The 25,768-nt window shown below is 42.8% G+C and overlaps 2 protein-coding genes across 6 annotated transcripts in view; both read right to left on the bottom strand.

Moving 5' to 3' along the window:
• Window positions 1-3,528, bottom strand: part of kif1b (kinesin family member 1B) — a 60,219-nt gene extending 56,691 nt beyond the window's left edge. For all 3 annotated transcript variants that reach the window (XM_080469754.1, XM_080469755.1, XM_080469756.1), the window contains exons 1-2: window positions 3,223-3,528; window positions 1,921-2,074 (exon numbers count right to left, since the gene is read on the bottom strand). In XM_080469754.1, the coding sequence (XP_080325880.1) occupies window positions 1,921-2,026 (106 nt within the window). In that variant the 5' untranslated portion in view covers window positions 2,027-2,074; window positions 3,223-3,528. The remainder of the gene's footprint in view (window positions 1-1,920; window positions 2,075-3,222) is intronic.
• Window positions 3,529-5,136: 1,608 nt separating this feature from the next.
• On the bottom strand, window positions 5,137-24,102 carry ube4b (ubiquitination factor E4B, UFD2 homolog). Of its 3 annotated transcripts, XM_080469837.1 has the most exons (29): window positions 23,772-24,084; window positions 22,527-22,746; window positions 20,563-20,698; window positions 20,325-20,412; window positions 19,454-19,598; window positions 19,116-19,341; window positions 18,422-18,901; window positions 17,043-17,147; window positions 15,842-15,983; window positions 15,624-15,724; window positions 15,337-15,451; window positions 14,288-14,371; window positions 14,001-14,057; window positions 13,615-13,731; window positions 13,317-13,415; window positions 13,124-13,237; window positions 12,711-12,909; window positions 11,767-11,905; window positions 11,549-11,648; window positions 11,189-11,316; window positions 10,941-11,039; window positions 9,694-9,929; window positions 9,444-9,570; window positions 9,175-9,319; window positions 8,743-8,877; window positions 8,442-8,633; window positions 7,710-7,884; window positions 6,447-6,593; window positions 5,137-6,250 (listed from the first exon to the last, which is right to left on the bottom strand). In XM_080469837.1, exons 1-29 carry the CDS (start codon window positions 23,796-23,798, stop codon window positions 6,186-6,188), a joined length of 4,143 nt encoding a protein of 1,380 aa, XP_080325963.1. In that variant the 5' UTR covers window positions 23,799-24,084; the 3' UTR covers window positions 5,137-6,185. The 3 variants fall into 3 exon arrangements, with proteins under 3 accessions (XP_080325963.1, XP_080325961.1, XP_080325962.1); XM_080469835.1 differs by lacking the exons at window positions 17,043-17,147; window positions 18,422-18,901 and having other exon boundaries at window positions 23,772-24,102; XM_080469836.1 differs by lacking the exons at window positions 17,043-17,147; window positions 18,422-18,901 and having other exon boundaries at window positions 22,623-22,746; window positions 23,772-24,086.
• Between the last annotated feature and the right edge of the window lie 1,666 nt (window positions 24,103-25,768).

The raw sequence follows: 25,768 nt of genomic DNA, 5'->3' as shown, positions 1-25,768 counted from the left end.
AGACCTTGCACGTCATTCAGAAAGTAAGTTATCAGAATCAAATAAGCTTGAAGCAACAATCAACGTCATAAAATTCTCTTATAGACTGATTCTATTGATAAACACCCTATTTCCTGGTCTCATAAAACTCAAACAGTAACTGAACGGAGCCTGCTGACCAAGCTAGATGGCGATGAAAAGAAAGTGAGAAAATCTATCTACCAACAGCAACAGAAAGATCAGGGTTTTTGAGTGTGTTTAATAGTCTCAACGCTATGACCCCCCCCCCCCCCCCCAAATGTTTGAGCAACTAGGTACCATTCATCCTCGCAGCATCCTAATAAGACAGCATTCTTTGCATACCATCTGCAATGAAGTCCTGATGAAGGGAGAGTATGGCCGCCTGCCAGCCTCCCTTTCTGCTCTGCAATCTGCCCATGTGATAGGAGCTAGAGTAGGCAGTGCTGCAGCCTACTCCTCTGTGCTCACTCTCTTACACTCACTGAATAAAACCCCCAAAAAAGACTGCATATTCCTCTGCAGCTCTGCCACGAACCACGAGTCACCCTCCAGCTCCCCCAGTGACATTGGAATAATGAAAAACCGCAGAGATATGGAGTCAAAGTAGTACGGATTTGACACAAAGCTTCTCTTTGGTAGAGTGTGAGAGATAAAGGACAAGTGAACCATAACTGGGAGGGACACTTGATCTTATGGAAGATTCATATAGGCTTATTCTAATGAAGTCAGTCGACTGACAGACTGAACTGGAGGCAAACAGGAGGGCCTGCTGGTGGAGCAGGCTTCTGCCGTGACATGTCGTCTTCTTTCTGTGCCATTAAATGTTTCCATGCTCATGTCAGGGAGCCTGTGTTTACCTGGCAGCTGAAATTGGACATGCAGCACAGTCATGACTAGGGAGGCAGCGAGTGCTTCACAGTGCCCGATGACTCACAGTCACAAGTGAGCAGGTTGAATCACACAAGGCTACAAACCACATTCAGGTCCTTCAGTTGCTTATCCTCTCATATATCCATCGATTCCAAATAAAATGCTACAACTGAAGCAAGGCACTGCCGCCTGCTTGACCAGACAACTCGATATATGGACAGACAGCTACGAATGATTACAATACATACATTATGAGAATATTAAATATTTCTGCAACAAACAGAACTCATAGCATTAAAAAAATTATAATAACAGTGTTGAGGTTAAGTTTATTTTTTTTCATTGAAAGTTTTGTTTCGCAAACCCCACAGAAGTAAAAGCTAAAGTTTGAAGCCGATGTGCCTCAACAAAAAAGGTATAAGTCACAATTTAAATCAAAAATCCTGTAAGTATGTTGATAAAAGTGAGAAAAGCTGTTAAAACCACCACAGGGAAATCATCCTTTGCAAATTAACAGTTTCGGTATCTTGTGAAACTGAAAACAACAAAAAAAACGTCACCTCATCAATAAGTAACGTGCTTTCTGAGTTTATATACCTATAACACGCCCTATACAACTGTTTGTTTACATCCTGTAATAACCTAGCCACCAACTACAAAGTGACTCATATCTATTATGGAGCTCAGGCTGCGTGATAAAGCCAAGATGAATCTGGGGTGTTTGCAGGGCAGGCTGTGTGACGACCCCTGGGTCTCCCAGCATGAACCAACTAAGCATTTCTCACACAGAGACTCCTCAGGCATGCAGACCCCTTCAGAGGAGGAGGACTTTCCCTCTGTAGGCCTTTTATTCTCTTTCAGGCTATTTGTCCCCCAACCGTCCACTATTCAGTTTGCTCATTCTGCTGTTGGTTGCCGAGAACCCAGAAGGAAGACCATGTGTGGCACACCAAAGCCCCCTCAGCAAACAGACCAGCATAGACCCAGGACGTGATGGGTGTTTGGTCTGTGTGGGTGTCCTTGTGTGGCATGTCACTGTGTGCAACTTACTTGTACTGTTGCCTTGCATCTGAATGATACATTTTGAGTCCTTGCTCGTCTCCCTGGTGTTGAAGGGCCGGACTCGAACAGCGACTTTTACAGACGCTCCGGACATGTTTGCGGCTTAAGACGGTCTCCCAGTAAGGTTCCTTGTAAATCCCTCCTGGAGGAAGAAGAAAAACATGTTCACTGCAATGAACTGACAAATGAAAGAAGCCAGATTATTAAACAACACAACTGAATGTATTTTGAACAAACACAATGAAAGGCCACCCCTCCCAGTCATGACAGCCTACAACAAAATATGGCCGACCAAAGCCTCTGTAACGCTTCAATATTTTTGTAAACAGCAGCTGTGCAAATATTTACCAAGACAACAGAGGATCACGATGGTGTATTTAATTCATGTATTCACATTATTCATATATACACACAAAGTACGCTTAAGGAGAGTACTAAAGAGAGCAATGTCAAACGGAACAATGGTGTTTAATGCATAGCTTGAATCATTAACCAAATATAACGCAGGTTTTCATTGTATCTCTTGTAATTGAAGCTACACACACCGCAGACGGTGACTACATAGCTGAAATATCTCTTGTTTTTCCATGTCCTTGCAGTCAGCCATACTTGCCGAGGCATACGCCCATGAAATTCTATCTCCTCTATTTGGTGTGTGGGCTGCAGGGGGAACAGAGACCCGGGCCTGCCTGTCTGCTAGCATCCAGCCCCGATCAGTCGGTGTTCGTCACCGACAGATAACAAACATCGTGTTTTAGGAATTAACCGAATAATTCAGCGATATGTGGAAGTAGGCTAATCCTCCGCCGCTGCATGTGGGGAGTTTACATGCTCATTAAATCTGCACACACCGGTCAGATCTGCGCTGCACAGGAGGATCAATATCGTTTAATATTAAACTCTAAAAGCGTATGAAGCTTTAGAACGACAGCAGATCTGTCATTTCTTTTCTTCTTTTTTTTTTTTAATTGTGGAAAATAGCGAGGAGTCATGATGTTTTTTTCCAGATGGGACCAGTGTGTTTCCCCCGGCACGGAGCTAACCTCCATTCTGACGGGAATGCACACAATATTCACTCGTAAAACATCAACATTAAACAGTCAGGGAATCTACCGTGAACATTTTAACGATCGGATCTGATCTGATGTTAACGTTTAATGACTGAAACGGACACGGACTGAGATAACACGCAGGCCAGCTATAGTTCTGCAACACCAACCCGAGTGCTGAACAGTCGCGTAAAACACACGCACACACGTAAATTCAACATTTAAACATTATTTAACTCACGTTTGGAGACTTTTATCGAGACGACACCACCGGACAGCGGGCAGAAGTGAACGTTAGCGAGCGGACGGGTTGTTTTTCTATGAGAATCTGGGCGCACGAAAACTGCTATAAAGTCCCGTTCCGTGAAAAACACCCATTATAGCGGTATCCTCCGCCGGATTAGATTCGTGGTTGAAGCGGCGCCTCCTCCCGCGGTTTATTTCCCCCCGTGGTGATAAAAAGGTGGACGTCTACACTGCACACAGGCGAAGAGAAGAATTGATAGATTGACTTGATTTACCGAAGAGATTACGTCAACTCCCTCTCCCCACGAGCTGACCGGCGGACCGACGGACCAATCAGAAAACAGACAGCGGTGACTAATGGGTCCGGCAGCCAATCAGAAGCTCGAAAACCGGGACGACGGGGAGGGAGTGGGTGGGGCCTCCCTCCTTCTTCGAGCGTGACGCCACACTGCAGGATTTCTATCCACCGCTCCCCGCACCACCGTCACCGCAACACCGCCGACACCGCACAGAGTGCCGTCTAGTGGAGAGGTGAGCGCGTTACACCTGTCTGAAAACATGTAATATGAATTCCAGCTGGAGCGTCAAGGTAATTCTAAACTCCCCAATAAAATCTGAAGTGAGCTGGACCCGTGAAATCTGTCATATACACTGAATACTGAATACACTGTTTGGACAACTTAATATGTTTTCCAGGTTTTCCTTTCCAAATAGGGTAAGAACTTGTTTTCTTTTAATCAAATATGTTTACAAAATCTGAAAAAGGCTGCTACACTTACTAAAATAGTAAAAAAAATAATAGAAAATTAATTTCAACTAGCTGTTATTTGAGTTAGAAAAAATTGCTGTCGATGTCAATTTTCATAACTGAATCTGACCCTTTTGCTTACCGATTTTGGCCCACGGGCTTTATGGTTGACACTGCTGGTCTACAGTTTCTGTATATTGTCAGCTAAAAGATGCACATTTTATTGCGTTAATGTGGAAAGTTTCCCACAACGTCGAGAAAAAATGACCCCATGTTTTGCTGTACAGTATTTACTCAACTCACTTACGTAGAAATGTTTTTCAGCTTCAGCTTCATAGATCTTCAGGACAAGGAGATGATTTTTATTCATGAATGAACTCCCAGTTCCTCTTTTTGCTCCTGATCAAGTAGGAACGCTGCCAAGTTTAATCCATTAGTTTGTATCCGTTTCAGCATAGGAATGACTAAGCTGCGTCTGGGAAACTCCATTTAAAAACTGATGCGTTAGTGTTGCTGGGAATTATCATTAGTAAAATAGCCCTGTACCATGAATAAATGACCGAATTGGTCAAGTGGGCGAGTGTCTGTATGAAATGTTGCGAGTTGAGAGACGAAACACAAACAGGAGGGAGTTTGACCCAAATCAACCGTAGAGTCACACAGCAGTGACACACGAGGGAAAGTGCAACAAAGGCGGCTCCTGACAAAGACAGTCAACAGACATGAAATGACTACAAAGACACACAAAGAGATGCAGATGGAAACCAGTCAAAAGACACACGAGAGTGACACAAATGAATGCAGGATTATTGTGAAGAATTTTGGGAAAAATAAAGACACAAAGACATAAAATTCTCAACACTCTGAAACACATTAACTGGAGTCTTTCAGTCACTAACTTCTCGCCTCAGTGCAGGACAGGTGGAGAGCCTCATGCTGGTCTTTGCTTGGGAACTGTTACTGCTCGCGGAAGCTCATCATCCAGGTTGTGCTGTTTGTCTGTGATATTGAGATTCTTTTATTGGAAAGGAACATGTCGGACTGTATTGGTTCAGGGTGTTTTGAACACCTGCCAGTCCATTGGGTCAAATATTCTAAAATCAGCAGAAAACAGGCCTAATAGAAGCCATTGATCTTAAGGATAAATAAGCAACGAGCTGTGACATCATGTGCATCATCATTTATTCAATCCAAAATCCTAGCTTCCAAAACAGGTATGTGGTTCAAAGAAATCATTTCCTGTACATTTATGGTCAGCAAGGTAAGGTTAGGTACAGTGTCAATTGAAAAAGACCAGGTAGAGGTGGGTCGTCTTTTTAAGGGTGTGCTCTTAAGATGGTGTTTTCTGGCATTCATGCTACATTTTCCCTCTCCTCTTTTCCGAAACAGAGGTTACTTGTCCATGAGGCGCTTCGGGGTTCCTGACTTTAGGCCATGCACACACAAATTTAGTCTATTGAAGTCGGCAGGGAAAATGTGTCTGCAAAGGAAGATTTGAACATACTGAATGGTGGCAAGTCACTGCTCATCTTCCTATTGTACGCAAAAGGAAGTCGACATTAAGGATTAGTTAATGTTAAGCTACAATCTTAATGGATAGTCCCACTTCTGAGCTTAATCTATGAGCACAAGCAGCATGTACCTCAGCTCCGGGACATCCACATACACATGGACTCAAGTTTACTACTGTCACAGTCTTGATAAAAGAAACTCAAGGCTAATCATTTTAATGAGACTCCACTCAATACTCTAAAATGTATTGGCGTCTATTCTCCCTTCGGTACTTACACGATTTTAAATGAGGTCAACATACACAATACTTAAAAGAAACAAGAACCGTAAAAGAATATGATCAATGAAGTGTCTGAATGCAACTCGCTGGTGGAAATTTATGTCTGCAGCATTGTGACGCATTAATTAATTCTTGTTAAATATATGTATATATATCTGATAGATATTTATATATATATACACAAACTCATGAGAAAAAAAAAACTTAAAAGTCTTTACTTTATTTAGTTTTTAGAACCACGATAATGGTTTGAGACAAAAAGGGTAAATGCAAATAAAAATCAAATCAGTTCCCCCCCCCCCATTCAAAATGTTTCTTTTGTTCTTGTTGTTGTTTTCATTGGTTGTAGTGACACTTAAATCATCTGATTTGGATCCTTTAATGACGATGATCGAGCCAGACGTTGGTGACATGGTCTTTAGGCAGGCCGTCCGCCCTGTTTCTCTCTCATCCAGACATGGATCCTCTCCTTCAGCTCAGGCACTGCAGAGACAACACCACACGGTGAGCAGCAGCTCAGAGAAATCACACTCAACATATAACGGGCGCCCTGCTAATTTGACATGTTTGCTGCCCTGAGAGCAACTAACTATTTCACTGCTTTCCTGTTTCGACTAAAAAGAGACAGCTGAGCTGTTCCCAACATGTAATTACCAGTTAAAGAGCGAGATGGTGTTACCTGACTCCAGCATGCTCTCTGTGAGCGGCTGCCTGTTGAAGGGATCGGTGGGGGAGTTGAGCAGGTGGCGCAGGATGATGGATCTGTCCATGATGTTCCCGGAAGGCAGCATCACAGGGTCAGTCATCAGCGTGTCCATCAGAGGGTCTGTTGCAATAAAGTCACATGCATGTTTTGCAGCCATTTAAAACGGGGACACGGCGCAAACACTCTGAGTGATGTGATTTCTTTCTTGTACTGCAGTGAAACAGAGAGGTTGTTCCACTACTGTCAATCCCTCCAATTTGTTTTAAATATTTTATTTAAAGCTGCTCAGCAGGCTACTAATTGGGTTTGCAGGATTAGTATTTGAATGAACTTGCATGTAGCCAGGGATGTGGTACGAGTGAGCTCACCCTTTAGCTTTCACAACTCCAATAAAACACATAAAAAGGTAAACAAAAACAAACTTTGGTCATAAAATATCGTCGTCAAATGGGGCAAGACTTCATGACCCTGAGAAATGTCGGTGGAATGTCAAATCCCTTAAGTTGTATAAAAAAATGCTTTACATGACAGTATTATTGGTGCACAAGTGAAAACAAAAATAAACAAAATATGTAATAAATACTCATTATGAGCGTTTGGTAAAGCATGCCCTGCAGTGAAATGTCACTGGGTTGCCCCAGTGAGCTCGTGTGTTACAAAAATAAAACCTGGCGTGGGAGATGTTAAACCACACAGACAGCTGATACTGGAGGCTCCTGTGCGGCACACTCCCATTAACTGTGGTGGGCTGGCTGGCGTATCTGTGAATCAAAGGAGATATGCAGACCACGTTCTCCTTCCAGATTATATTAAGTCTGTGGTTATAGGATAGCTGCGCTCTAAGCCGTCTATATGGCCTATATGAGCTGCAAAATCCACTGCAAATGTCTGGAATCCAACGGCAACACAGGCTGCTGAATATACTGTCTGTCAGTGACTGACCCGGGGTCACACCAGAGAAGATGTTTCACTCTGGGCCAAAGACTCAGTGACTTACAAGAAAACAACACAAATTTTGATTTTAAATGTAAATACAGCAGGTTTCTTTGTTTAAAATTAGAAACTTAAAACATCCTGCAACTCTTTCATAGTGTGGTAAAGAAGCTCACGTTGAAGAAAAAGTGAAGCACATAAACAGAATTTCCTACAGATCCTCTGGGGAAAAAAAATCCATCAGCACTCGTTTTACTTTACCACCACTAAATCACTAATAAGTGACACTGGTGAAACACGCACCTTTGAACTCGTCGGGGGCATCGCTGTAGTCCATCTCAGACTGCGAGTTCTTGGCAACTATTTCCTCCACCTTTTCTGATAGCAGCTTGAATTTCTCAATGGCGATGGAAGACTTAATACCCGCCTTTCTCATCTTTGAGATGACCTCCTCGAAGAGCTCACGGCTGTATGACCTCTGCAAGAACAACAAAGCGTTTTGTAGTGAAGATTCTTGCAGCAAATCTAACATTCCCATAACCATACAACTTTCCAAAATGTATGGAGTAAGCATGCAACATAAAAACACTTTGAACCTTTGAACATGTGAGCGGATATTTACACAAGGGAAAAAAGGACTTTATCTGGTTTGGTGGGATAGTGTTCTGTCTCATATACGGTACACAGAACCAGAAAACATGTGACAGCAGGTACTGTTTGTTCTTCTCTATCAACTCATGAGAAATACAGTTACTTTCTGCCTTTTGCATGTGCTGACTGGTAGGCAATGGTTATTCCTGATGAGTGGGGTGACTTGTGACAAGCGGCTGTGTTTGTTTGGGTACAACACTGCTTTGCATTCATCAAGCACAATGGGGGATTCATGTCTTTACAGCAACAGATGATCAACCACGATACATGCCCATAGCCTTTCCTCATTACAACTGTGATGGAGTCAGTGCGTTATTGTATGTACACAGAAAAAGGCTTCTTCTGAATAAACACACACTTTTTGTGGATAAAGTCGGTTCTCACCTGGTCATCTGCAATAGCTTTAGCAAAGCGGGCACAGTCTAGCTGCAGGTAGATGTCAGTGAGCTGGTCTAAGAGCTTCTTGGGCTCAAATCCATACTTCTCGGGGTTCTCAACCTTCAGGTCCCGACACTTGGGCCCACAGAGCTGCTGCAGGTTGAAGTTCAGCATGGCAGCTAAACGAGGGCCCAGCTCCTGGAAAAAAAACAAACATTTAACAAATACAACACATTTTCTTCATAAAAGGCCACAGGATACATGGTGTGCGAAAAACAAAATGTCCGATCAGGACAGAGACACTCACAGGCCTGAGGAAAGGTTTCTGGACCTGCTTGGTGAGGATGTGGAACATTTCAACCGTTTCGGTAGCCAGGGCCAGATAAGAGCGAGACACACGCTCATCCTGAGTCAGCTGGGACTGGCGGCTCTGCTGCTGCTCCTGGAAATACACAAAGAATTCTACTTTGCTCTTTTCTGCAACACTTGCTTTGTGCCAGGTTTCAAAGCTCAGCAGAAACTGCGAGTGAGGTGTTAATATACTGCAGATCTCCAACCGTGTGACCTTTGTTACCGTTTTGTCTTTGTAAATTCAATTTTTGCTCAATCCTTTAGGGACTTTGCAATGGAGTTCACATCTGCCTTTTTATAACCTCATTCAGGTTGTTTTATTGCCGACAGAATGCACATAATACATAATGGTGAATAAACACAAAGCCCTGTGATGGTACACACTGACCCGCGGCAGCTGCTCCCATTGCTCCTTATTTTTCATCTCCTCTTGAACCTCGTGGATACGCTTCAGGGACTCTAGACTCTCGTCTAACAAGAAGGTGGTGTCATTAATCAGCATGTTGATGTAGCGCACAAATTGCTTGCCAGAGCTGAGAAGGGAGGAAGAGGAACAAACAACAAGAGGTCAGACAGGAACTGATGAGACAGCGACAAGAGTCAAGCTTCAGTTGTTTAGTTTCACGTGACCAAAGCAGTCGGTGAAAACCAACTCACTTGAACTCCTCCATGAAGGTGCCATGGTGGGCAATGTTCTGCCAGAGACTCTTGAAGATGGTGCTGATATGGTAGCGTATAGTGAATTTATCATAGAACTCGCTGGTGGCACCGGTGTGCTCGACATCTGACCAGAGAGAAAAGATTTTCAGTGTGAAATGAAATGATTACAAGTTATAGTCATGAAGAATGCACGCAATAAGCACTAAATTCCTCTTTCAGCACAACAGCAGCCCACAGGCGGAGTCACCTGTGTAAAACTTCATGAGGGCAGGGACGAGCTGTTTGACGGACAGCGGGTGGTTCTCCATCATTTCTGAGAACCGCTGAGTGCGAGGTTGTACAGCAGGGTTAGTGACGAACAGCACCTCCACCAGCTTGGCGATAAGGTAGGGGTTCCTGATGTAGTTCTGACTGCAGATGAACACCACCAAGAAGGTGACTATGTCCTGGACACACGGCTCATATAAAACCTGGGGAGAGTACCTGGAAGAAAGCATGAAACAAAGAAATCATACCCAGCTTGAGAATTTTCATGATGGCAGATTAAATACGGTGTATAACACCGTGGTTCTCAAATTGTGGGGCAGGCCTCCATCACGCCCGCCACATGCTGTGCAATTTTCGGCCGTCCCAGATGAAAGATAATCGCGCGGCGATATCTTTGGTCTTGGCTCTGAATCAGCAGTCCTACATCACACTGTCAGGCCGGTTCAAGGGCGACCACTGTCACGGTCTTGCAACCAAAGACAACATGCGATAAAATTCTGACAGTGTCAGAATTTTAGGATGATTGTGACTGCTGCTGCGTCCTATGTCAACTAACTAACCAATAGAAATGCAGTATGAATGGCGTACCGATCAGCTATAAATAAATGCTTTGTGGCTACAATGGGAAAAATGCCTCAAAAACAGACCTTTTGTTTGGGATTTCTCTGCAAACACATAAATGGCACAAGGACGAGGGCTCCGTTCAGGCTTTGCTAGTTTCTTTTTCGTGGATGGATTGCAAATGCTGATGACATTTTATTTTTGTACAATCACATTGAATCACGTACCACGTGATTCAGCCTGTGTTTCCATCGTGTAATCTGCCCAAAGGTTATTAGACTCGTGTTGTACAGTGTGGCTAGCTGTGAACTTATAAGATTGTTAAATTGGCCATTTGGAGCCAGCCTTAGGGGTCTTATCCTCTCATTTACTGATATATTTTATGAGGCAGCTCAGGCTTATTTGGTAAAACTGTTCGTCTTCCACTGAGCACCAAATTACTTCCAATGGAAGTTGAGCACCTTGCCTTCATTGGTGTGCACATGTGTGCATAAATGAAGCTGTGAAAACCAGCTATAAAAGGTGACATTGCCCTGGACAATTAACTGTATTTAAGTGTGAATATAATTTGTCCAGAGGAATGTTGATTCAACTTATAGATCCACACTTTTTATGTATAATTCATCACTGATATTCACATTTACAAATGAGGAAAAACAGACTTACTGCACAACAAAAAGCAGGAACTCTGCCACATCTTCAATGTAAAACTCTGGCAGAGCAGCAAAGCTTTTGGGAATCTCAGGGTTCAAAGGCAGGTTGATGCTGTGTGAGGGAGGAAGGAGGAAAATGGTGAAACACAGTGCAGCAGAAAGTAAAGACGGGGGAGTGGGGGGGGCTGCAACGTTTGTTTCTTTCACATCAATACAAAGAGAAACAAACAGCAACCTGGTCAGTCTGTGTGTGTGACTTACTTGGGGTACTCGGGGTCCACCATGCGAAGAATGAGCTGAATGACTGTGCTGTAAAACTGCAGACATCTGCGGAGCAGGTTTTCATCCAGAAGGCCCACGTCAGCACAGGCTTTGGCTCGCACTAGTTTCTGACAGGACAAAGTCACACACCACAAGGATCAAATTCCTGACAATATGCTCCATTGCAGTGGTTCAGCATTTATATTAATGTCAGTCCCAGAGTCAATTCATTTCATTTCCAAATAAACGAAACACTGTTGAGTGTATTTACATTTCTGCAGCTTTAAGCTGGCGTTTGAGTGGTTGATCAATGAAGGAAACAAAAGCAGCTGGGTACATTTGCAAAGACATTCAACTGACCTTGAGCTGGGTTTTGCAGCGTTTGAGCATCTCTCTGTGTCGACTCGCCAATGGAGAATCTTTCCATTGGCTCTCACTGTTTTTGAGCTCCTCTACAGTCCTGAAATGTGAAACAAGACTGTTAATCTAAACACTGTGAGCAAACTCTGATTATCTGCATAGGTGTGTGTGTGTGTGTGTGTGTGTGTGTGTGTGTGTGTGTGTGTGTGTGTGTGTACCTGTTGAGTTCACGAATAGCCCGCAATCTGCGGATGTAGCGTCGGCAACCAGGCAGGATGGACAAATGGTGGGTGTGAAGCGTCAAGAAGAAACACTCGGTGGGGAACTTGGGCTCTGTAAACTTAGCGGGGTCTTCATCTGTCGATGTTCACAAGAAAAATTCACAATCTCAATATAGAAACACGTCGCTGGATATGGCAATGTGTCGTGTCACACCACGCCGTGCAAATGTCTGAACAAAATGAGGTACAACATTATCTACAATCAGCTCAAACAGTAAAACAGAACAGATCTTGTATAGAACTAAAGTGTAACTTATTCATACATTTTTGCATTATATACATTTTTCATGTGGAAATATAAAACAATATAAATTGTGTCTTTATAGATCACACATTGCAACATGTTTTTTGTATTCATATCTGATACATATCCCATATATTGACTGATCAGTACATTTATATCACTGCAAGAAAGTTGATACTAATATTTATATTGGTTTAATTAAATTTGTATTGGGGCGCACGTGGCTTTAGCCAAACACTGAAGTCTGAACTGCTCCTAATGAGGTCAAACACCTTGCATAACAGCCGTACAGCAGCTGTGGTTATATGGATCACAACTGATTCAATTAAACGCAGATATGAATAAAATAAGAGTTGAGTAAACTTTCTACACAATGAGCTTGGCCCTTAAGAGAAACAATGATTAGATTGGAGGAGTTCATGTTATCCTAGATGGGGGATCATGTGTGAATGGCACAAATGGTCAAACATCAGTTTAATAACTTTTGGTTTTTCTTCACTGATTCAAAATGATGATTATCTATCAAGTCTTCAATTGGCAAATTGCCAATAAAACATTTTTGAAAAACGTAAATTTCAGAAAGTGAGTTCTCTTTATCTTGCGGCCAAATGTTATTTTAGTCTACATTTCAACTCACGCATTTCAGTGAGCCAGGTCTTCAGCTCCTCCATGGTGGCTTTGAGACGAGTCTCCTCTGAGCTGACAACAAGGCGACACCGGGGGTGGAAAATGTAGTAGGGGTCTACCGTCTCCAGCTTGATCTTCATGCTCAGCTGTTGCAGCACCCACAGGAAGTTGAGCATGAAGCCATCTGTTGACACCAGCTTGTCATCGGTCTGGGTGAAAGGAAGAACTGCTGCTTGAATTGATTCAAAATTTCAACATACACCAGAGTGCATGCAACAATACACAGACACGCACAGAGTTTCAAAATATTTAGCAGGTCGGAAATAATATGAACATGATTGAAAATAAATGTATAAACATAGTAGTTTTAAAATCTAGCAGAGAAAGTTATACAACGGTTTCAAAGGGGAATAAACAAATTACCTGCATCTGCGCTTTTTTCACATTGTAGTTGACTAGAGCTGCCATGTAATTAAGAGCTAACTCGCGTGTTTCTCCATTTAGCAGGATGTTGTGGAGGACCTTGAACAGGTCACCCTGAAGAAGACAAAAAAAAATCCAACAGATTAGCTGCAAGGAGCAGGCATTTGAAAACAATGAAAAGTGCAACTCTCACCCTTGCTGATTCCAGGTAGTGCTGTAATGACTGGCTCACAACTCGTGTGTTCTCCATGGTGATGGCTGGGCCAGAGAAATATTTATCCCCTACTTTGGTCTAAAAAATACAGAAACAAAAAAAATAATAACACAAAGTACAACAACTTACATTCCTGTAGTAGTATTATATATCGCTTATTGTCATTCTCATTTTCAAGCATTTAAAAGTGACTGGCAGTTCACAAATTACAACAACCTGATATTATTAAGCCAAAGAATGACAAGACAGAGCTTTACTACTCGTCACATCAACTCACATCATCTTCAGCAAACACCGAGAGGCTGAAGAAGGCTCCTAGGTAGGACAATCTCTGGACTTCTCTGCCACAACCAGGGCTCAGAGGTTTCGGACTCCATAGAGGCAGTGATGTTATCTGCAAAGATGAGCCAAAACAAAAACTTGCATTACATCACAGGCTCAACATGAACCTATAAAAATAACAACATCATCTTACTATAATGCATTGGGTTTTATTGTTCACAACCATGTCACCAAAGGGCAGAATTCCTCTGAAAAATGTTTGTTGATGTGAGATCAGGAAGTAAGCAGCTACTTGCAGGTAAGAGTTGACATAGTGTGAATTGTTATAATCAGAAAGACAGAAAAATGTGTGATTCAGCATCATGTTTGTCAGTAACTTACCAAACTGCACACTGGGTGAGTCTTTCCGAACTTAATTTCACAAAGTTCAGCTAATGCCTGTTAAAACAAAAACAAAATACTGATGCACATCTTCATTTGATGTTTTCATGAAAATCTACTTGTTCAAACTAAGAATCTGTGCACATTTGAATTCTTGAGCTGACATTGGGTCAAACAGGCCACTGCCTCACTATGTCACTGTTCTGCACAGCACTCCTCAATATGACTACAATAGCTAAGCTTCCAATGGTGGCTGTGAAGTTCTAGCCTGTGCAACATATTCTTACCATGAGAGGAAATTTATAATTATCACTGTCAAAGGAACATTCTTTCACTGCGAGAGCGAGCCCATGGAGGATAGGAATGAAGATCTAAAACACAAGATGGAAAACAGGGTCAGAGCATTTTAAGCTCATACATACTTCAAAGTGAGCATTTGCTTGAAATCATGAAGATCCATCATCATTTGAGAAGGTGTTTCAGAGCGGCTGCCCTCTAAACAGGATATTACATCATTCATATGACGACAAGGGCAGGGCGATTTATAATAATGGGGTATGTCATTAACAGATGTAAATTGCAATAAATGTGCAACTGCAACATGTTATGAGACTGACATGACTCCAAGTCTGACCTTGGATGGCAGGCTCTATCTACTTCATTGTGAATTGAAAGGCTGAGTCGAAGAGACTGCCTCAAGACTGAGCTGGACTCCGGCTTGTAACAAAGATGGCACTGTGTGTTGATCACACTTCACAGTCTCACCTTCACTATAGAACTGGTAAAGTTTAAGGTTTCTCATAAGCCCCGTTTCCACCGCACAAAAAGTGCAGGGATGGAACGGAGCGGTATGGAGATGTACAGCAAAGTATACCCAGAGTCAAATCTGTTGCGCGTTTCCACCGCAGAAAGTATGGTTAAAATGTAGGCGGGGTTCAGAGCTCCGCAGATATGTGATGTTGCAACAGTAGTCTCAGCCGTGGCGGTCGATCCGGACCTTATCAATCCTCTGTTGTTGTTGCTTACATACTCCATCCCTGCACTTTTTGCGTGGTGGAAACGGGGCTAAAGACTGCCATAAGTAGAAATATGTGCCGAGTCATTAAGTACCAGTGATCTCACGTACTGCTTCATCTAACTAAGGTTTTTGGGCCACTGGATGAAGGCAGGTCACACCGTGGACAGACCACCAGTCCATCGGAGTGCTCAGAATGTACCATCCATTTGTGCATACATAGATGAATTACCAATCACTACATATTGATTAATCAACAAGGGGAAGCTTTACACATAAGGTTTTAGGTTTTAGTAATCAATTTTTGGTTCACTTTCTTACCTGTCTGAACACCTCCTCCTCCTGGTGGGTAATGCGCACCAGCTCCTGAATAAAGCCGTACGGAAGGTTCCGGCACAGCATATAAGGTACCAGCAGAGACTGCTGAAGAGGGCTCCTGCAAGGAGGAAACAGCCAGAAGAGACACTTTTGGTGAAAATAAATAAATAATGTGAAGGTGAAAGAGTAGTTGCCACGGAGACAGAGGGAAAAGGAACAGAGCGTACACAGACAAATGAGATAGGAAAAAACAAAACAAAGGGCTCATCACAGCGTGTGGATTTCTTTACCGAGGCTGGGTCAGGGTGCCTTGCAAGACCAGGGCAACATGGGAAATACACTGAGAGCGAATGTTACTGAGAAGCTGGCTGACATTTGGTTGGCTGCACATCTGAAAAGGAAAACAAAATTAGAAATCGACACCATACCCTTGATGATGCCATTTAATCTCTTCAATTTCTATTATTTTCCAGTTGCTTAATGTGATCTGTTCTCCTACAGACAGTACCTTAGGAGCTTTCCTCTCCTCCATGCCAACACTGTCAAAACGCTCAATGAGGTAGTTCAGCATCTCTGTCTCCTTGCACGTTTCAATGGTGAAGCGGTCGCTGGCTGATTCGCAGGACATCCCCCCTCCGCATGCACCGAGGCTACAGACAGAAAGATAAACAGAGAAACGGACAGAGAGTCTTGTGAGATGACACAAAACACATGACAGCACAGTGTGAAAGAATAACAAGCTCAAACCAGACTCCTTGAAGGAAACAAGCTGTAATACATTAGTGACAACACTGCAGAATCTCAGTACTTGGAAAAAAAAGATTACACTTAATATTCAAGAGCTTGCTTGCAGCAAATGCAGATTTACCTGATAAATGCAGTAATGTGAGGACAAATTGCTGTTAGTGGTCAGCTATAAAATTTTGATTTGAACACAAGTGGCCTCAAAGCATAACAAATCCAAGTAAGTAACAAAATAAAGTGTTATTTAAACAGGCAATGCAGAAGCATCCTGAAGATCCAACACACAAGGTATTTCCTCAGTTACATGAAATCATGGTGTACGTTTCCATACGAGTAAGTAGCGTTTTCCTTCGCGTAGATAAAACAAATGCACATATACCTAAAACTATCAAGCGATCACAACTCACGCGCCATTTTAACTGGGATCAATGATGCTGAAATGGTATTTGTTCCGACATTTCAATGTCCTTTTGGGGGGTTGAGCCTCATTTCTCCAGCATGTGAAGAAGAGCTTGTTCATAAAAACGAACTGCGTGCTTTCCCACTGCAATTAAACGCTGTGTAAACACAAGACCCTTCTGGCCATAATTCACTGAAATTAAAGCCAGCCGACTATACATAAAAAAATGCCTCCTGTAATACAGAATCAATCATGAGATCATTTATCAAGCTTGGGGCTGTTCATAGAGTCATTTGGCACATTTAAATCCCTCCGACACCATCTTTAACGTTTACCTCCACGATAAGGCTGAATGTTCTACTGTTGAACTGTAAGCTTTACTATTGAAGCATGCAAACATTTTCAGGCAGACAAAGTCCTCGTCGGCTTCTTTCACCAGCCTGACCTGGTGACTGTGCAGTTAGTGGTAAACCTGCTGGGCCCTCCGAAACATGCAGAAGGCTGGTCCATGAGCAAGCTTGCACACAAACACACACACGTTAGCACACACTGTGCAGTGGTGTACCTGGACCCAAACTGAACCTGAGCAAAATCCTCCTCCTCCTCTGACTCTTCATCACTGCTGTCCTGAGACATGTCAGAGAGGGCAAAAAACAGGAGCGACAAGGGGCTAACGGGACAAGAGGAAGACAAGAGCATGAGGGAAAGGAGGGGGAGAGAGAAAGATGTTGTGCAAGTGTGCAGACACAGAGAAGGAGGAACAAAAAAAAATAAAGATACAAATCTGAAATGACAAGCCACGAGAGAAATGGAAAGTAAAACAAAGAAGGGTGAACTGATGAAACTACACAGGCGCATGCTTCTCGTGTTATTTTACTTAAACATTAGTCGTTTCTATTTTGTTTGTTGCAGCGTTCATAAACCGACAACCATTTTTCACCTCACATTTTAGTCTGACATAGCTTGTCTTTGAAAAGAAGTGTGAAGCTTAAGAAGCCAAAGCAGCACTTACAGATCCTGTTTGTTAAATGTTATGACAAACGTTAAGAGACATGTTAGGAATAAGCAGCAAAAGGATAAAAAAACAAACATGTGTAGCTTAAAAGTCATTCTAAATATAGCAAAAGTAGAGGTTACTGCCTACTACAATTTCTGTTAGGAATCACTTTTAGAACTTTGAAGATAAAATTGTCATGGTTGATTTTCAAGGGTGCCCAATGTGATGGAGTTCCATTTAATAAAAAATGTCTCTATTTTCTCATTAAAGTAAACAGGGTTTAGAGATCGCTCTTCTAACACACAAAAGTCCCAGGATGGTTTTGCTCAAAGTCTATAAAAATTATGCCGACTACTTTTTCATTTCTGGTCTAGTGCTGACTTCCTGTCACCAGGGTAACAGCTGAACAGCTTCCTGTGGCAACAGTTGTTATTTCTAGTTACAGTAGATGATAAAAAAAAAAGAAGTGTAAAACATGTAAATTCCTTCATGTGTGTTACCCATGAATGGTCAAAAAGTTAATCGTGTTTGTGGCATTTAACTGAACGTTTCAAAGGTGAAAAAGCACATATTGCAGTGAGGGAGTCTGTTTTTCCAAAGAAACATGAAAATCTAGTTTTGAAACCTACCCGGTTAGTGTTTGCAGTGTTATTTAAAAAAAATATTAGTCAAAAATGTCAACTGTCATTTGTAATTATAAATCTGATTAAGATACATGACCTGGTACTTTCAAAAGTAGCTCACAAGCTAAAAAGGTGTGGGCAGTCCGGGGTAAATAATACCAATGAGCCTGTATGGATTCGAGCTGCCAGCATAAAACCTGATACGTAAACAACATGAAATGGATTCGCCAGAAGTAAATTTGATGTACCCACAGTTCACAAATTATGATTTTAGTTTGTTAGCTTGTGTGCTGCACTCCACGCGGACACACAAATGGCAAATACCTAGAAGGAGGAATCCTGGAGGCAAAGGCAGCTTGTCTGGGATTCAATCGGGGAGAAGGAGGCACCATAGTGGGGCTTGTGGCAGAGGAGTGGTTGCGGGCTTGAGGCGAGCTCAAGGACAGGGACTGGGGGCTAGGTGGGGGCACAGGAGCTGGGGTGTTGGGAGGAACCAAGATCCCTGCAGGGCTGGGAGAAGATCCAGGGAAACTAAACCCCCTGTGAGCTGGGCTCGACGGGGAAGGAACCCCCAAGGAAGTAGAGACAGAATAAGGCCGATACCGTTGGGAGATGGGCATGGGGGCAGACGGAGGGTTGAGGGAGTGTCTTGAAGCAGCATTAGCTGGGGGGCTCGGGGGAACAACAAACTGTGGGGTTGAGGGTGCGGAGGGTACGATGGGTGTGGTAGGGATGGAGAGGCAAAGTGAGGTCCTTCGAGATGCATCCAAAGCCATTGGGTGAGGACTACCACACCCGTACAGACTGTGAACAACATTGATAGGATCATTGGTAACAGTGATGTCGAAATAAAAACTCATAGAATAGAAATCAACAGAGGAGCACATGGTAGTTTTCTTTCACGTGATACTAAAGAAACCTGTTGAGGAAACACATGTCAGTACCAGCCAACGCACGTCCTTCATCCTGCCCGAGAGCGAGGTGGTGCGCGTGCACAGAAACCACTCAGGGTACTTGCCTGGATAGAGAGCTGGCTCCGAAGGACCCCGCGCTGGGACCCATTGGGCTACCACCTTGACTGGAGGGCTGCACCAGCGTCAGACGATGGTCCGGGGATTTGGCTGCTGCAATTGGCTGTGAGGTGGCGGTCAAGCTGGCAAAAGGGTTGTGGACATGTGACTGGGTAGACATCATTAAGACTTCCATCAAGATCTGACCAATGAGGTCTTTAAAGTCAGAGTATACTGCAGGGGGAGAAAAAAAGAAGAAGAAAAAAGAAGAATAGTGAATTCACCGGGTAGAGGAATTTGTCATGTTTCTTCACAATTGCAATGTGTTCCGGCTTTTTTGACGTACCGTCTTTCGGGTTCTGGTGAAACTCTGCAGCCAGTGAAGGGAGAAAGATGACATCTCTGTCCTGCTCCTTCCACGATACGCGGAGGATCTTACAAATGAGCTGCAGAGCCTGCTCTTCAGAGACATCGGAGTTTGCAGAGGTTTCCTGACAAGCAGAGAGAGATGGTGAGTGCCTAATCAAAAGCCACTTATGGAGTGTATCCCAACAGCATCACCGATGAAACAGCTGACGCCTATTGAAACAGGTGTGACGTATCGGAAATTGACAGATTTCGCATCAACAATCGACCCAGGTACAAATCACAAGACATGAACTGCAGCAACAAGATGTGACACCTTCAACAATACTGTGAGGTAAACAAACTTCAAACCTGGCAAATGTTCCCTTCATGGATTGACAGGAGCTCCCTTGTCTTTGCCAGGTCAGTGCCATTTTACTGAATTTTCCACACAATAGACTTGCTCTGTGATACTCGCATCATACATTTTTATGACACAGCTAAGCCGGGTCAACATTAAACATATCCAGTGTTCAGTGAACCAATAACCATTGAAAACAGACAAGTCAGTTGACTCTGCTGCCCAAAGAGATAGGATTAGTGGCCAGGTCAGTGTCAACACTGCTTCATTCTCTATATAATAATTGTCTCATGATGACTGTTTGAGCATCAATCAAGTGAAAGAAACAAAACTGAAACCAAGAACTGCGTTCAAGGGAAGTACCTAATTATCTTGTAAACAAACTCCTTTCACGCTGACTCATTCAGGACTCGCTTGATCTCGAAATGGGAATGATCAAAGTCGAGTGTGCCAAATAATTAAAGAGAGGCAGGCGCCTTTCTTTGTGGGTTTGTTCACTGCAGATGTTCACCTTTTCAGTCAAGTTCCTCTTCTCCCGTCGGTCACTGTCCTCCACCTCCATGTTCTCGATCCCTGAGTCCACATCCACCTGGGACATGCTGCGATCAAACAACAATCATTCACAAAGTCATCCTTACAATGAGAGCCCAGCAGTCCATGATGGACTCTTGGGGAATTTTACAACTTCTCTAAAGGCCACAGTCAAAAGAAGAAGCAGGAAGTACAAACAGCTTGGGAAGATGCCATACCTCTTTTCACAGGAGGCAGGGTCAATGTCCATGCTCTGCGATCGGGACAAACTCTGAGACTGAGTCTCAAGGCTGTTGGAAGGGGAGCTGGAGAGGGAACTCACTCCCTCGCTGCTTTGACTACCATACGCCACCCCTGAAAGAGCAAAAGGACAAAAGTGAACTCACCCGAACATACAAACAGTCTCAACATTTTCATTCAAGTTGTAATTGAGTCTTTTTGTTGTTTGCAAAAGTTGTTTTAAAAAGAGATTGCAAGTTTGTCAGATTTTGTTTTTTTTTTCTTTGTAAAAAATTAATCTTCATGAAGTCCCCATACTTAAAAAAAAATAACCTCAGTGCGCTGAGGCAGGATTATTAATATGATGTACAGGCTTTTGTGAAATGTACATTAAAGAAAATACTGTATGCATTTTATCCCCGTGTATATGAGGTTTTTAGTTTATCGTCTTGTTTATGTTACACCCCCCCAAGCTCTATCATTGCTATCAATTCACAGCACGGCGTGATTACATTCATTTCGGCCTCTAAAATAGAAATAGTCATGATAGTACAGTCATAAACAGCATGAGAGGGAATGTCACAGGACTCAAAGCCCAAAAAAAAAAACAGTGGCATGCCAGGTTGGATCAGGGTCAGTTGCACCAAACTGTGAGTGTTCCACCAGAAATACAACATTCCTAATTACACATCACTAAGCGAGGGGGCATTCCTGTCTGGTTTAAGCCAGGGATGAGTTTACAGGGCTTCTTTTGCAGTTAGCATGTTCTCACTGTGCATGTGTGCAGTTTTTTTGAACCTCTAAGTTGGCTAAAGCCTTACAGATGTATTGACTTGTGTCTGAAAATCAAAGAAAATAGACCAGTCATTTTTCAGCAGCCAATATCAAGATAAAGAAAGTCAGTGTTTGAAGGTGAAACTCCAATTATTACCATAAAAACATCTGGTATACGAGCCGACATGCACGTGATATATAAATGTGAACATGAGACGTCACTCATGCAGTAGTTTTTTTCGTGGCGATATCGTGCCCCCGTTTAACTTGTATAATGTGTTGTCATCGGAATCATAGCCATTCTTGAACAATGAACTCTATCTGATACTACACAATGCTTCCTGATTCAGCAGCCAGTTACAGTTGATGTCAGAATGATTTTCTGCGGAATAAACAACAGTCTGGGAATGCAATGCGTGAGTGTGGTGTTTTTTAAGGTTAGCATAGTGTGCCACACAATTCTAAGCCCTGACGTTGAGCTGCAACAGGTAGAGAGAAAGCTGATTAACACTCAGGATCTTCTGGTGGATGAAGGGTTAGAATTAACAATCCTCCCATGGTTGTACAAGTATCATATACTCAGCAACTATTCAGACCAATTAAAATTGGTGCAGTAAAAAAATATGAGCAGAATATAAATAAGAAATACAAAAGAAATAAACAGAAATAACATAATGTAAATTAAGCTGATCAGATCCAAAAGCCTAAATGTTAAGTAATTTTAGAAAGGACCTTTGGCCTTGGAAGGTGGTGATCTACACATGACAACAAACAATGCAAGGACACTGCCCCAATCCATATGTGATGAATTTTCCAGAGGGCTGCTTGGATGAAAGCCTCAATTCTCACTCTGTACAGCGTGGTTGACGCTGGCAGTCAAACAGGGACACAGATGATCCCGACAAGCTGCTCCTGTTTGTGTCGATGTCATTCAGTGTGTATGACTGAGTGTGGCTGTGTAAATATCAAGGTCACTAAAACAACAGACCCTATTCAACATAGCATTCAAAAAGGCTGTTTATCTTTGTTGCCCTATAGAAAAGGTTTCATGGGTTCTTCATGTGAGATAGCAGAAACAGGCCAAAGATTAAAAATATGTATAAGTCCAAAAAAAGAGGCAACAAAGGAAAGTGCTATTCAACAAAACAAAAAAAACAACAAAATCTACAAGATTTCAAACATTTTGTACCAGAGGTGCCCATGGGGGATGTGGCAGGGGTCCCACTATGGACATTGAGCCCCAGTGATTGGGAGGCAGCTGGTGGCACAGGTTGGGGTGCAGCACCTGAGGGTCCAGGGAGGGGTCCGGGTGGGGTCTCTCTCTGAGGGGACGTCAGGGGTGTGCTAAGAGGGGTGTTGGGCTGGGACGTCTGTCCCCCTGCCAGTCGGGCCAGTCGCCTTCTGCGAATCTTCAATGGAAATAAACCAGCATGTTAAAATGTTTATTCAAAACACAAAACCTCAACAATCTGAACCAGAACCACATCCACACCAGTGAAATGCTCATGATCAGTTGCTTTATATAAAACTGTTTAGAATACATAAAAAGACATATTAGCACGAGTCACAATAACACGGATTTAAAAATTAAAGCAGTGATCTTTGTTTTTGGAGTAGCAGTGAGTTCAAAGACAGTTCGAGATGAATTGATACAATAACCTACATTACGATCAAAGTCAGAATCGTCGCAGTCTGGTGGCTGAGGTTGAATTTTCTCCATATACAGCTCAGTAAAATGCGAGTACAAGTTAAAGAGGCGTTTGTAGGGGTTGCAGTGAGCAGTTGACGCGGGGAGGATAACCTCGGTGGTCGTGCGGTGGGCCCACAGCTGATTGCACAATGGAGGCTCGCTGGGTTTTTTATGCTGAGTCGTCTCGCAGGCTAATTTCTGAACGTTAGCACAACAACATTAGCCGCCGTCGGCTTCCTTGCAAGATGAATCAAATCTATACGCGCAATGTGCCGTTATGTCTGGAGACGTGACGCCGAAAGCTGCGTCACACGAAAATGAATCAATACACTGACGCAGAATTACGCATAAAAGCTACGAAGGAAAAAAAAAAGGTTACGCTGCTTCTGCACAGGTTGTACCGATTCGTTAGCGGTTAGCACGAAGCTAAATGAAACATAAGAGAGACACCTACGACCCACATGCGTCATATCTTTGTCCACGTTGTTTTTTGGTTAGGAAAGATTTATTTTTCTAAATAATAAAATTGTGTGACACTCAACTGTGCGCGAAGAGGAGTTCACTGTTCACGGTATTTCTTCAGTTTAGACGATGCTAACAGCTGAGCTAGCCTTTGTAGCCACTCGGCTGAGTAGTGAGACCACAATGAAAGGCAATAATTACACGTTTGGAAATTTAACTGCAGCCACCAAAAACATCGAGATGTGCGAAGCGCACAAGAGCATTTCACCACGGTCACCTTACCTCGTCTGCGCTCAATTCCTCCATCATCGCGGCTAAGTTAGCGAGCTATTTCACTTTCTCCGTTCCACACTGCCAGCCAGAGCCAGCCAGCTAGCCTCGATAGAGCTAAATGTGCATAGTCTAACTCCTCCAAACGATACGTGTCAGTCCTGATTGTCTTCAAGGTAGAAACTAGCACGCCGGCGTGCGGAAGGCGGCGAGATATAGCTCCTCCAAAAAGCCTCCCGTTGGTTGGTTTTCTACCAAGAATGAAACAAAAAGAAAAGTAGCTAGCTATTATACGTCAAAATACAACAGCGGCCATTTTGGTTCTACAACACGTCACGTGACTGGACGGACCACTGCTGGGGCTCTGTGTGTGTGTGTGTGTGTGTGTGTGTGTGTGTGTGTGTGTGTGTGTGTGTGTGTGTGTGTGTGTGTGTGTGTGTGTGTGTGTGTGTGTGTGTGTGTGTGTGTGCGTGTGCGTGTGCGTGTGTGTGTGTGTGTCGCAGAGAGAATCGTATTATTTCACCTGTTGTGTGTTCACAAATCTGAACTGCTGAACATCTTTCCATTTAGTTTGAACATCAGTGAATAAACTGAAGAATCACTCACTAAGACACAAGGGCACTACAATCAATCAATTAACTGGAAACCAACTACTCTATCAATATGACACACTTTAATATTTTGGCTTTGAACTCTTCAAGTGTTGTGTATTAACGATGGAGCTGCTAGTACCAGGCCGGATCTCTTAACAATACCTCAGATTAGATGTGGCGAAGGAGGAAATGGAACATGTCGGTGTGACAGTAGAAGAGGCAGGCGTTTGGACGAGATGGTGCCAGAAGATCGACTGTGGCGACCCTTGAATGGAGCAAACAAGAGCTCAACTTCTGACAAGAGAGCAGCAAAAGGAGTCTAAATTGTACCATTATTAAACGTCTAACAATAACAGATCTGATGATTTCAAGCTTATTTTGAACTATGATCTTTATTTCTTGTTTGGACTATGTGGATGAAGGTCCTCTCTCAGACGATTAACATTTTTAAGAGCTCAAATCAGTCTGAAAAGTTTGTGACAAGAACAACCTAAATTTGAAATTGTGTCATATAAGTAGAATTTATCTTAGATTGATTGTTTTTGTGTTGAGTTCCATCTTCAGTCGATACTGGCAGTTTTACAATGAAATGTTGCCGTGTGTGTCTGAGTTTTCTCCCGATGTTCCAGTTTTAAAAACGTGCTGCAGGAATAAAAAAGCTTGGAGAGATTATTGCCATCCAACCTGCTTTATGAAGGCTGATTCCCAACAATAAATGGTGGTCTTGATTGTGTGTGTGTGTTTGCTCTGTGGTGCAGTGACGACTATTAAACTTTAGAGGATAAATTTAACAGTTTGCATGTTCTCCTTGTTTGTAAGTGAGTTTCTTACCACAGTCCAAACATGTATTTCAGGCTAACTAAAGTCCTGAATGTGTAACTGTCACGTTTCCAATAAACACAGGTAAACTTTGAACAGAAGAGATGTGTCTGGTAGGAAAGAAGTGAAATAAACAATACTTAGATCTACTTAAAATTTCCTTCTCATCTATTTTATTACACAATTTCTTACAATACATCATTTTTTACCAAACTTCATGTAACACCAGGTCTTCATTCATTTACATGAATGAAAATGTATTTATTTATTTATTTTTGAAGTAGATCCTCAAATCTAAATCTTAACAGACAATAGATAGAGACTTGACGTAAACTAAAGTTGTTGGGTTTTTTTTTCCAGCCCGGCTGAAATGACCTAGAAATGTCCTTTGTACTCAGTGAGTTGTTGAGCATGAAGCCAGCTTCACAGAACAATAACTGACTACAGTAATGAAGCAATGCCACCTACAGGAGTGAATCCACAACACGACCAGACGGACATTTTCTCCTGAGCTCCAGCAGGCGCATCACATGACAGAGAAGATTAAACCGCAGACTTTAAGTGTGGTGCTGTGATTCAGGGTTGGATCCAGCAGGT

This window comes from Lipophrys pholis (genome assembly GCF_963383615.2).
Source record: "Lipophrys pholis genome assembly, chromosome: 8".
Classification (NCBI taxonomy): Eukaryota; Metazoa; Chordata; class Actinopteri; order Blenniiformes; family Blenniidae; genus Lipophrys; species Lipophrys pholis.
This window is presented reverse-complemented; position numbering and strand designations above follow the sequence as displayed.